This window comes from Idiotropiscis lumnitzeri, chromosome 16 (assembly GCF_059441095.1).
Source record: "Idiotropiscis lumnitzeri isolate Australia: NSW breed Sydney's pygmy pipehorse chromosome 16, RoL_Ilum_1.0, whole genome shotgun sequence".
Taxonomy (NCBI): domain Eukaryota; kingdom Metazoa; phylum Chordata; class Actinopteri; order Syngnathiformes; family Syngnathidae; genus Idiotropiscis; species Idiotropiscis lumnitzeri.
Window position 1 is genome coordinate 14,403,674 of NC_142406.1, and position 13,505 is coordinate 14,417,178.

A 13,505-nucleotide genomic window follows, 5' to 3' on the forward strand; every position below is an offset into this window, starting at 1 on the left:
TCAAAAATGTAATCTAAGAAATCAAATGAAAAAAAATTGTCATGGCAAAAATTAAATGCAGTAAAATATTTTTTCTTTTTAAATATTTAAAATGCACAAATACCTAAAATATCCGACACTTGGAATTTTTATCTGAGGCGACATTTTCAGTGCGTGTGTTTACGATTTCTAAGTTTTACAAAACAATCATTTTCACAATTTTTATGAAAATATCAATAAGTGGATTAAGACCATCTCCTACCTTTTTTACTTTATTCTTGAAAAATTGTGAAAATAAATAGAAACATTCTTCAGTTAATATGAAAAAAAAAATAGTCTCAATTGATCTTTTTGGGGTTTTCCCAAAATATTTTCTTTTATTCCACATGAAAATTTCACATTAGTCATATCAAACAAGTTGCGTATTTTTTTTTTATATAATCTTCTATGTATTTACATATCATACACTTGTTTTACTTACACATGTACAAAAAGTTGTTTCGGTTCAAAAAAAAAGAAGAGACAATTGTCGTCACAATGTTGTGCTTTGTCTTTTCAAACCATCCAAATTGAATGCGGTCGTAGCTTATTGGTCCAATTTCATTTATTTATTTTTTTTGTTGGGGGAGGTGAGATTAGATTGAAGAAACAGAGAAGACCAGCCTCCCTGTGAGATACAAAAACACAAGTCAGTGTTTGCTTTGGGCACAAATCCATTTTGTCGCACAACTTTCGTCTCTTTCACACAACAGACTCACTCGCGCTATATACACGGAACCTCCTCCTCAATGTCATAAATTATCTTCACAGAATGTACAAAAAGTTTTTCCAATGGCAGTGTGTAATTGTGTGGTTGCCATGACAACAGTCTGTCAATGCTACATTTCGAAGACACCCCCTCTCGCCGCCGCCGCCGCCACAAAATTTGCTTCAATGCCACTGTTACGAAAATAACAACAACACACAAATAGAATGCTGACAGGCGGGCAAGGTTGGTGCTTGTTTTTTTTTTTTTTTTTTAAGGGGGGGGGCGGCGGCACAAGACAGAAGAAGCGATCAATCTTTGGCTCCAAGGGCAGTAGGTTCAATTTCATAGCGTTTGTCCCGATTGCTCGTCCTGTTCTATCGCACCAACGTGAGTCCCGTCTATTCTTTGTCCTCCCGTCTCGCCCTGTGGCCGGCCACAGAGCTGAGCTCAGGCGGTCAGTGGTTTCGTCCCCGCAGACTGTCCCTTCATTGTGGTCCCACAATAAAAAAAAATAAATAAAAAAAAGGCCTGCGAGCGTGGTCTCAGTGCAGCAAGAGCAGTTGCAAGAACGGGACGAGCAACGACAGGGCAGACGTCGACGTCGACGACGCAGAATTAGTCCGTACGCTCTTCCGCACCTCGGGGAGGCTGACCACCGGGTCGTCGGCTGCAAGACAGAAGATCATGTTAGCGCGTTAGCATGCTGCGCTACTTTTTTCTACAAGTGACATTTGCAGATTGAAGTGGACGCTTGAAAGCAAAACTTCAAGCCCAATTATTCGCGATTTGTGCAGGGGTCATCATACCTGCAGGCAGTCTGTTGGACGGGTTGTGAACCTCCCCCCCAGCTCCCACGGCGTCCCCACTCGTGCCTCCTTTGGCCACCCTGGCCTCCTGCGAGCCTGAGATCAGTCGACCCAAAAAAAAAAAATAAATAAATAAATCAATAAATCATCCCACCATCCAAGAAGTCCACCATTAAACGATCGCGGCCGTTAATTCTCACCGTCGGCCGCGACGACGTCCACCCGTAGCCGCAGGCACTCTTCTCCATGATGGTGTAAAGGTTTTGCTGCACGGGTGGGGGTGAAAAAAAAAACACACACACATGTGTTAGCGTCCAAACTAATGCACTTATCCTCTTCTGGCCTCTTAATCCATCCCGTGCATGCGTGCCCACTCCGCACAGACACACAAAAGCTTTAGGAGGCCATCTGTGACGAGGCGGAGAGCGCCTTGCCCTGCTGCTTATCTAATTACAGCCGCAGTCGGGGCGACAACCCGACTCCGTGCGTGCGGTTACACTCGGGTGAGCCAACACCCCACATTTGGGCTTAACGTATCAACGAACAGCGGGAAGTTTGGATTGCGCAGATAGCGTACAGTTAAGCTTAAAAAAAAAAATGGAGGTTTGCTTTTTTGAGGTTTGGAAGCGGCCGATTTAGAGCCCAGACTTACATTTTTAGAAATGTCAGGGGTGTCCTGAAGGGGGCCGTGCCCTCGTATTGTGAGAACTTCGACGCACCCTTGCGAGGACTAGAGAACAGAATTCCCAAACACATAAGGTGACTCACAAATATAATAGTAGCTCTCTCCTTGCCGGAACTCCTTCCCGAGGGTGAATGGCGTGAAGCGCTGGAACTTCTCCGAGAACTTCTCCGGCCCGTGCGGCGCGAACGGGTGGCCGCACTCCCAGCGCATCTGGTCATACGACTGCGGCTTGCACGACTCGTAGTCCTCGCGCTCCACCATGTAGAGCACGTAGCGCTCGGCGTCCAGCAACGGCACCTCGCCCTGCGGGTAGTGCGGGCACACGATGTCCAGGTAGTCGTTGAGACGCACCTCCACCGCGTAGTCGTCCCACAAAAACCTGCATGCGAAAATAAGAATCAGATGAAGGTCCTTGGACAAGAACAAGAACATGTGAAAATGCTCCCAATCGGCCACCGGGGGGCAGTATGATGCAGTCATGCAGACACAAGTGAAGAAGAGTTTCACAACTACTGTAATATTTGTTGTTCAAATATCTGTTGCTTTAAGCGCTTCGAACACCTCCAGATAAATGCTACTTGTTAGCCCGTCAATGGAGTTTCCCATTATGTGTTAGCATTAAGCTAGCCGACGTCAACATTTAAGTCCATTTGAGATAACTGACGAAAGTTGATCCGAACACCTCACGTCTCCATTCCCAACAGGGAAGGCGAGAAGAAAGACGACGAGTCAGACTGTCTGCCTCCCTTGGACTCCTCCACCCACTTTTACGACGTCAACTCTTGCTTCCTGCCTCAAAAGGAGACAAAGTAGCTGCGTGGACAGCGGGAAAGGTAAAACCATTTTTTTTTTTTTTTTTGCTCGGGCCGCTGCAGCATTTATCGGCTTCCCGCCAAGATAGGATGTGTTGATCTGCGTGGATTTGTCACAGGAGGTATTTGTGGCTTCCTCCTTCGCATTGACGGAGAGACGGCGGCTCTCCTCCCACAGCCCCGTCATCTGTCAGCGGCGAGGAAGTGGAGCCTCGCGCCCGTCGCAGTGAGCTTCATCTATCAACAACCTCAAGCAGTAGCTGCCGCCATTAACACATAATGAAGGCCTCTCACACACACACACACACACACACACACACACACCTCCCGCTCTGCCTATCCGTTTACCGTCTTCCTACTGGACTGGATCACCAGGAGGACTTTAAATATTGACACAAGACGCACCGGGAACGGGCAAAGCGAGATCGCTTTCTGTTGCACTTGCAATGAATACGCGTCGGGCGGCTTGTCAACGCTCCAGTCGGAGAGCGATTTAATCACGTCTTTAGATCTTAAAGAGCTTTTTGAGCCGTCCAGATCGTTTCGGGGACTGGAAATGAGTCCCCGGGTGATTGGATGAAGCAGGGGGTGTGCAAGCGAGACCCGGAGAGAACATCTGAGCCAGACCGCCGTACAAGTCTGAAAACAGATAAAAGCTCAAAGGAAATCTTGGAAAAAATGCCTTTTTTTTTTTTTGTCATTCCTAAAAGGTCCCCGACGGCCATTGAATGTGATTGGTTCATTCTCAACATCGACACATTTGAAAATGTTTACAATAAGCCACGCCCCCTTCGAATTATGATTTTTCTTGCCTCGTGTTTATTCGTTGCCTGTTTTTCCGCGTAGAATATCCAAGGTGGCAGCCAGCGTTTGCTCCCGGGTGACACGCTCCAGATGCCTGGACGGACTATCAAAGCTTGCACGGCTGCCGCGTCTCGTTAGCTCGTGTTTTTTTGTTTTGTTGCCAGAGGCCTCATGGGGGTGCCCCCCTCGGCGGACAAGCGCAGACGCCGTGGCTCCAACCGGCGCTCTGGGGGCCCCCCGGACTCGGAGTTCCTTCCAGCCGCTTGACTGCGCTCCCTTCACGCCCGATGACCAGATTAGCCGGCTGGAGTCTCGGGCGTGTTGATGATCGGAGCAGCAAACTTAAGACGGGGATGCGGTAATGATCCCTTTTCGCTCGGGCCTCGGCCTCGTTGGCACTTATCCGCCACGCTCTGTTTACTCCATCGGAGTGTTTTGACCGCCGGCGCTTTCAATCCCAGTTGAATCGATAACACCATGGAGCAAACACTCTTGTCTGCTCTCTGTCTGACAAGGTTATCATACACCCCCCCCCCCTCCCCCCTGCCCCAGCCCTGCAAATACGGAACACAAACAAACAAACCCCCCCTCCCCTTCCCTTGCCAAGCCTGCTTTCCAACCGGCTGCAGTATGGTCCCAATGTGTTGGTCCAAGGGGGGTAATTATGCCCACTTCCCAGCTCCCTTAGGCTGTGGAAAAAAGCCGGGTTGGGGGGGCGGGGTCAAAGGGCTTAAGTTTAGGGATGGCTTTTGAAGTTTCTCTCTGTGGGACTTCTGTGACGGAGTGCTACTGTTATCAATAGGCACTGTTACAGATATTGACTCCACACCGAGGGGGGGGGGGGGGGGGGGGGCTGTCTCCCTCGCCCCTCCCGCCTTTTCCTCTTTTATTAATGGCAAATAGGTTTAATTACCCGGCTGCCTTTTGTTCCCCCCCCCCCCCCAATAACACCTCACCATTGAGCCACTCCGCATCATCAGCTTAATTAACGGATCGGGGTAGCGCACTTCAAAAGAGGCGGCTTAGCTTTTTTTTGCCAAAGGGTTTAAGCGAACAAATGTGTGTGTGTGTGTGTGTGTGTGTGTGTGTGTGTAAAGCCCCTCGCTTCATGTGAGTGCGTGTGTCATGATAAGCTGCATAATAAAGCGTAAGTAATGTCAGGTGGTCAAGTGTGGAGTACAAATTCGGGCAGAATCAAACAGATGCGCAGTTAAATTTGGGTTCGAAAAACAAAAAGAAAATTATTTAAGAAAACTGACATTGGCAAGATTTTGTGAAAACAGGTTTAGTATCCACAGCTAGTCTCGCGAGGGTCATTTACAAATAAAATAACAAAATCATAGTTTTTTTTTTTTTTAAACGTACGTATAATAGCAATAAATTAGAATTAGGGATGGGCGAGTACCGATACAGGCATCGATATCAGGTCGATACCGGCCAGAATTCAAGCGAATGGGTACTCGTAAAGTATGCCGATACCAGCCACCGATACTAAAGGTAAAAAATACATTTATAAAAATTGCATTGAGCAAGTCACCCTGGCTAGGAGTTAGTGCGACTTTGCTGCCGTCTATTTAGCATAAAAGCATAATTGCCTGTGGATTTTTTTAAGTTACAGAATGCAATATCAATTTGCAAAAAAAAAAATTGCAGAGTGATGGCAATCTCGTAAGGTACAATAAAAGCAACTGGATTCATTGGACATTGTTGGAAAATCTTGATAATTATGCTATCAGGCCAACATTATTTTACTCAGATTTTAGAAACGTAATCCTGGTGTGATTTTAGTTTTTGCAGCATGTCAGGAAGAAGGAATTCCTGATTTACTGGCCGTTCGTCAGGAGAGTTCTAATCTCTCCTCTTTAATCTCTCCGGCCAGTGTTTGGCTTTCTTCTCCACCTCCTTTCATCCGTCCGTTCGCCTCTCATCTATGCACTCTAGTAATCGGCGGAATGTCAGACGGATAAAAAAACAAAAAAAAACAAACGTCAGCGATGGAGGGTTTCGCAAAGGGGCGACAATCCCACAGGCGAGTTGGATCGATTCTTATTTTTTATTAATCCGAATGCCACCGAGCACACAAACGTGATTGTTTTCGTCGCTGGGCTTTTACACACACCACTAATGTGATTTAAAAGGTGACTGGCCTACATTGCGGATGAGTGAACCCGGAATGTAGGTGGGGAGTGAAGGGGGTTAAAGGGGGGGGGGGGGGGGACCACCTAATCGTCTCATCCGAGCTTGGATTACTGGCTGGAGCAGAAGCCAGGCTCAGTCCATTGAGTGGCACCAGACCCTGCTTAATGCCGAAGGGCGGAGGAGCTTAGAGTGGACCGGTAGGCCCAAATCTGGATACAGCAAATTAACTAAGGGGACATTTACAAAACAAGATCAAAGTAAAAATAATCTTTGGCCATAGGGACTCACAAAAACTTTGTAAATGACGATAAATGTACACCGCTGTTTTTTTTGGGTTGTAACGTATTTTTCAAATATTTTATTTATTTATTTATTTTTAACTTGACTAAATAATCGCAGTGAAGGGCCCGGTAATGGAGATAAAAGTTGCGCAGTCCCGAAGGCCGCGTTACTGGTCTTCATCAATCACTGGCACTCACCTCCTCCCACTCGCTGTCCCCCTTTCATCCCTCCGTAAGCACACAAGATCCTACCACCCGCCCCAGAGCGTCAACTCCGACTTGGCTGGTATGCCAAAAATGCAACTTTCTCCTGCCCACTGTTTGCAAAAGCCGACGCACAATGTGATGAGGGTATATGCCTGCTGGTCGCCATGGGAACAAATCCACGCGTTTGACTTCCTTTTGAACATAATATTCCGGCGGACGCTCTTTGTGCAACTTCCCGCGATCAATTTCAATCTGCTTTCCGTGTCGTTCCACCTTTGTCTGATGGCTTCATCCGTTATTCTGCCCGCGCCGTCGGCCCAAAACGGGCCAACTCAAAGCTTTGGGGCACGGCGGCGAAATAATTGGCTGATTCCGCAGACTCGGCGGGGGCTTAGATGAATACGCATGCTCTTTTGCAACGGAGTCACACACTGTCCCCGGAGACATTTGTGTCTTCTAATAAGGGCTGGCGGCGAGAAAAGGTCAGCGCTGACATCACATAGCTCAGGAAGCAAATATATCGATTTCGCCCCTGTCGATTTGGCGCAACAAAAACTTGCTCACTGTTGCTGTCCTGACAAACACGGCTCAGCCAGTGGCATCGGGGAGGATTCAAAATATTAACTCATTCAATCCATAAAACGTATATATACATTTTCAAAGTTGTTGTCGTTGCCTCCCGAAGACGTATTTATACGTCTTAGCCTTTTTTTTTTTTGCATCATAGCTCCATGTTTTTATCTTTAATACACAATATTCTGTAGGCCTTGGAAAATCAGTCAAAATCCAGGAAAGAGGCAGAATACACTCCGGACCGGTCACCGGCCAATCCGGAGTCGGCATGTTTGAGGAATGTGGGAGGAAGTCGGTGTACCAGGTGCAAACCCGCGCAAGCACAGGGAGAACATGTAAACACGCAGAAAGGCCGGCCGGATCCAAGAATCCAAACGCTGAAATCTTAAAACTGTGAGGCAGTCGTCCCACCATGCTGCCACGCTAAAACTAACAGCGAGGGATTTTATCAGCTTTTACGGGTGAACCATAAAGCTTTTCATCCCTAATGACTGACTTCCATTCCTCGTCTACAATGTAGCTCGAGTCGCTCTTTCATCCAGATGGAGACGATACATTTTGCCAGGAGGTGGATAGAAGTGCTTTCCCGCACGTTTACACAATAAATGAAACAATGTCTCATATTGACGCAACAAAACAAGATCATATCTGATCCCCCCCCCCCCGTCTGGCTAATTCGAGATTAGCGCCGCAATCACACGGCTGCTTACAAGCCGAGCCCCGTCTTCTTGCTCCTTGCGGTGCGGGACCAAGCCAGAAGGGGAAGTCTGGTGCCGAGATAAGGAAGAGACAAGAGAGGATGGGCAAGGGGGGGGGAATCGAGACACTCTGGATTCCAAATAGAGACGAGGCACATCTGACAGCAAGGGATGCTTGATTCCAGATGGCCCTCATGGCTCGACAATAGCGCATCCGTCTTTAAAAAAAAAAAAAAACAATTGATGTGCATGAATCAGCGCTAATCTACGGCCGAGCTTTTAAACAGCCTGGGAAACAGTCGCTCGACTCCTTTATGGACTCGCGCCGAGCAAAATGTGAGAACGACCATTGTTTACGCCGCAGACAGGATACACACTTTTCCCGGGAAAAAGACGCCAACGGAAAGCCGAGGCAGGCACCTCGCAAGGGAAACACGGAGCAGACTTTGCTACCACCGCGACGAGGGGGGGGGGGAACAACCTTTGGCCTGATTCGCTACCCGGCGAGATTCAGAAAAACATCAGCGAGTCCATAAGAGACGATTACATCCGTTTGACAAGCTCTAGCCCAGATTGAATTCATCAAACAGATTGCAGAGGCAGATTAAGCGAGCGGGGAGGACAATGCGGGTGAAAGATGAGGGCTAGTCGTCGGAATTTGCAGACGGGACTGGGAGGGAGGAAAACGGGGGTGGTTGAGAGGAGTCGGAACATTTTGGAGGAGGATAGCTTTGGGCGACGGAGAAGTTCCCACTCCACCGGCGCATCAGAGGCGTCACTGACTTTTTACAGGAATGAGGCACACATCAACAAATTCACCTTTACAAGACAAGTATTTTTGTATTCATGGGTTTTCGGGTTCTGGCCGATCTGTGCTTCTGCCTTTGCCAAGACATTCCGGAAGAATCCACAGACATACGAGTGAAGAGAGCAAAAGGATTTGCTGAGGGGGTACTCCAGTGGCTTTTGAGAGTGCGGTAGAGGACGGAAGTTGAAAGGGAGAGCAAAGCCTTCCGGGGGGGGCGGGGGTGGGGGGTCCTTGTGACTGATCACTGCGGGTGCCAAGAAAACACGAAGAAAATTCCACACCTCTGAGAAGACTTCCCTCCTTTCCCGTCTCTCACACACTACCACGGAAATAATAGACTGAAAAGGGACAGCTTGTAAGGTTCTGATAAAAAAAAAAGCAAGAGGGGGGGGGGGGGGGGTGGGGGGACTTTTCCAAAGGGCGGGGACCCCGAGTGGCGGCCCAGCATTCAGGGACCACCGCAGCGCCAGAATGACTGACAGATTGATAGAGGCCCGGGCCACTTCATCACACGGCGACCCCTGACCTCCAATCAGTCGCGCTGGTGAGCATTCTTTTTCGGGGGCGCACCGTGAAGACCGGTCTCTAATTTGTATGGGAGCCAGGACAAAACAAACGTCCATATTGAGTGGTTAAATGCCAAGTTAATCTCTCACAGGGGTGAAACATACTCGGAATAACGGAGCCGATAGCGATGATAAAAGTTCAGACCTCCGCCAGGGATGACGACACCTGATTGTGTGTTTCTCTTCAATTTCCTGCAATGTAAAGCTATCGCTGGAGTAATAGTAGCTAGCGCAGGGGTGGGCAATTTTTTTTGATTGGCGAGCCACAATGGGTTCTAAAATTTGACAGAGGATGGAGTGTTTTGGTCACCTCACCTCATCAGAGAAAAAAATAAAAATAATTTGAAATGAAAGTGAACAAAAGCATTACAACAATACATATGTCTTTGAAAAGAATTATTTAGAAAATAAAACCAGGTTTGAACAAGGTTTATTATTTTATTTTTTTCCAAGTCCGGCGGGCCAGATTCAAACATCTAACGGGCCGCATGTGGCCCCCGGGCCGTAGTTTGCTCACGCCTGATCTAGCGAGTCGTCGGGGAGGCTCGAGCGAGATATTTGGCAAAAGTCGAGACTGCAGCGGCAAGTTGAAAGTCCAAGAACACAGGGTCAGGGGGGGTTTGTGGGGTGAGGGAGAGACAGGTACAAAGAGAACGAGGTTTACTCATGCGCTGTCAGCAGAAAAAAGAAAAAAAAGAAAGCTGCAAATGAGACGATTATTGCTTCACATTGCACCGTCGAGAGAAGGTTTTGTGTGTTAATGTGTATGAGAATGGGTGAGTCACTCCTATCTACTTGGACATGCATACCACACACACACACACACACACACCTCCACACACACACACGCACACACGCAGCCTCCTTCGGGGAAGCAACCAGTGCCCGCTGACTAAAAATTTCCTGGTCCAGCACAAAGAACTTTGCACGCTCACGTCATGAAAAAGGTCAGGAAGTGCGGAAACTATTCAGGATTTCACCCCAAAACAAAAGTAGTCATTAAACCGGCCTCGACCTTGGAAGTCGGTGGCGGCGTCCAAGCGCGCAATTTGTGGCCAGCCAGGCAGCTGCGCTTCTCAAACGGACAAGTGTGTGTGAATGAGGCCCATTTAAAAAAAATAAATAAATAAATTAAATAAATAAACAAATCTGGCACCAGTTAAACTAGGGGTGGACAAAACTTACAAAAGTGGGCCATGCGGCGCCCGTGACGATCTCACCCCGCCAAAATCAGATTTTTATTGCCAGTTATCTCGGTCGGTTGATTGTGAGTCGTTGACAGTTTGGGAAACCCTGCAAAGACGTTTGTTTACCCTCCACAGCTCTCATTGACCCCCACTTATTCCGAGCTGCCCCTAACCCGGACAGTTTGGGCTCCAATTACCCCCCCCCCCCTCCCAACCAACCAACCTTGTCATCCATCTCCCTCGTACCCCCACCCACCGAGCATGACCCACCGGGCCGGCCTCGAGTTACCCGCTCGCTGTCTGTCGCCCGCCATTATTACTCGCCGTGTCACCTGAAATATGAGCGCCCCCGCGTCAACCTGACAGCCACGGACCCCCCCCCCCCCTCCCCCCCGTCGCTCCGACAACAACCACCCCCTCGCATCTTGCAGTGATAGCTCTTGACTTGAAGGTTATTGGAGGGAGCGCACAAGGGTGGGGGGGCGGCTTGTTGTCAAGCAATATTGCAAAAGATATTTCAACATGTTATGAATCCGATTTGTAACACTGAAAATATGAAGCGCCCCCCCCCACCGTGACACACGTGCACGTCATTATCTTGGGGAAATTGCAGCAATTCACCAGAAAAAAATAACGAGGCAAAGTCATCCGATTTTCAACGAGCAGGTAAAAGTAAAACCCCCACCAAGACTTGCTTACCAATTTGGTTAAGGCGCGGCAACATTTGGCCACGCGTCGCCCATCCTAACATGTTAATTATCACAACATAAAAGAAGTCAACATCGAACCCCACGAAATTATCCCCGAATCGCTCATGCTTCATTTAAAGACAAAAATAGTCCACTTTTAACACGTTGACTCAATTCAAACTAGAAACGGCACAAACACGCACAAAAATAAATCAGAACACGATTGTCTAAAATGAAGAATTCTCCTGTTGAATTGCACCGCATGAATGTAAACACTGTACAAGGAGGACCAGTAATTATCCGGAAAATCCTGCTCTGAAATACAAATAGGCACACACACACACACACCAAAAAAAAAATCTAATTTTAACATGCATATTCAATCCTAACAACCGGGTACAAAAGAATACGAATTCCAGTAGTTTTCCTTCGCATGAATGGAAAAAGTGCATCACTGTGACCCAAAAGCAGCGCATTGACGCTCAAAAATATAAATATGGACTCAAATCCCCTTTCAACTCATTCAATCAAACCGAACATGATGAGCTACAAAAAAATAGTGATAAATTCTCCTTACAAATATTGACATCAATAAAGATCTTTTAAAAAAAAATTGTATTCGTGCTGGACATGGTAACGTTGACGACCGACAGCCACATCATGCCACATGGACCCATAATTACGCAGAAAGGACTGAAGGTTGCGTGGCGACACCACATATTCGCCCAACTTTGACAACAAAATAAATCAAATCTGTCGTGCAAACCCGAGCACGCACACCTCACTTTTTAAGCAGCTTTGTCCCCTCCAAACTTGCTTTTCACACACTAGCTTTGCTGATCAAACACGTGGCGCAAGGGAATCAAATCTGCCATAATAATAATAACAGGTCCAATAGGGGAGGGGGGGGTAAGGGGGGAGGAGGAGGCGGCTCCCTACGGCTTTTTGCATTATCATAACAACAGCAGCCAAATTGCTCGCATCACAAATTCATTGGATATGCAGAGAGGAGGTGCTACTAAAAAACGAGGTTGAGAGGGAAAATAAAAAAAAAAAGTTGCAACATCGTGCGTAAGTGAAGCGCGAGTCGACTGGACTTACTTTTGGTTTGTGCCGTTCCAAAAGACGCTGTGGCGCTCGGACCAAGCCAAGCGCGCGCACACGCACACCAGCCAGCCTACAATCCAAAGCAAATCCATGGCGGACCACTCCGAGGCGTGCACGCGCACACCGACTCACACACGCACGCCCGGTTACGATTGTGCAAAAGAAAAGAAGACTTGAAGCACTCGAAGGCGATTAAATCACAACTAGATGCGGAGGTAAAAAAAAAAAAAACTTTAGAAAAGATTCGCAGAGATGTTTAAAGCGAACGAGGAGAGAATGTGTCACGCACGCAGCTCCGTAGTGAATGAGTGCGGCTGTCCGCGAGGCGGCTGGTTTTGTTAAACGCCCGCAAGCTATGGCCACGCCCCCTGGCAGTCATGCGGCCAATCAGAGGACGGTCCGAGAAGCGCGAGTTAATGCAGGTTCTTGAGGATAAAGGCGACATCAAACATATCATCTTCATTTTTTTTAGGTAATTAATATTGGATTTTGGATTATACACATGCAATGTTATTGGAAATAATAGTTTTAGTGATACATAAAAATTATAGTAATAATTATCGTAATATATATATATATATATATATATATATATATATATATTTTTTTTTTTTTTAGAAATTAGAAATCCCTTTATTGTCATTGTACTCAAGTGTGCAACGAGATTAGAGGGCTCCCCTCTCCAGTGCAATACAACAATAATATATATATATATATATATATATATATATATATATATATATATATATATATATATATATATATATATGTGTGTGTGAGTGTGTGTCCTTGAATGTATTTTGTGCCACTAAAACACGACGGGTCCAGTTGATGTCAAGCGCTGGTTTCATCCGACCACAGCAATTTCTCCCGAGCCTACTCCGAGTCATTTCGATGCTCACAAACGATTCTCCAATCCGGCTTTTGTGCTTGAACTCGTCAGTTGTCACCAAGCCTTTCGCTGATGGTTTTGTGTAATCTTGTTCAGGTCTACAAATTTGGCCCTGACATTTTTGACAGATCTTCCGTCTTGCCTCTGGAGGAATAGAGACTAAAAGGAAAGAATTTGTGAAAAGAATAGGAGTGTTTCCGACATGACTAGCTGAGCTGTTCAAAAATAAAAAAATAAAAAAAATAAACTGCTACGCATGCACAGCTATTTGTTTAAATGGAAAAGGATTACCAATAATTGTAAAAGTGGTTTCAATGGATCGCAGGTGTCAGATACAACCACGAACAACTCGTCGACGAATTTACATAAATTTTTTTTTTTTAAGCAATTTATGCAGGGACGCATCCAACTGACGCTCAGGTGGATGTCCAGTTTCACACATTTATGTAATATGACTTCAGATTAAAAAAAAAAAAAAACTGACAAAGCACAGAAGCAAACATGGAGGGGAAAAAAAAATATCT

General features: G+C 46.7%; 1 protein-coding gene across 1 annotated transcript; it reads right to left on the minus strand.

The window, feature by feature from the left end:
* Window positions 1-321: 321 nt before the first annotated feature.
* Window positions 322-12,393, minus strand: efna1a (ephrin-A1a). Its single transcript, XM_088278459.1, has 5 exons — window positions 12,084-12,393; window positions 2,302-2,597; window positions 1,734-1,799; window positions 1,534-1,629; window positions 322-1,394 (listed from the first exon to the last, which is right to left on the minus strand). Exons 1-5 carry the CDS (start codon window positions 12,179-12,181, stop codon window positions 1,270-1,272), a joined length of 681 nt encoding a protein of 226 aa, XP_088134585.1. The 5' UTR covers window positions 12,182-12,393; the 3' UTR covers window positions 322-1,269.
* Between the last annotated feature and the right edge of the window lie 1,112 nt (window positions 12,394-13,505).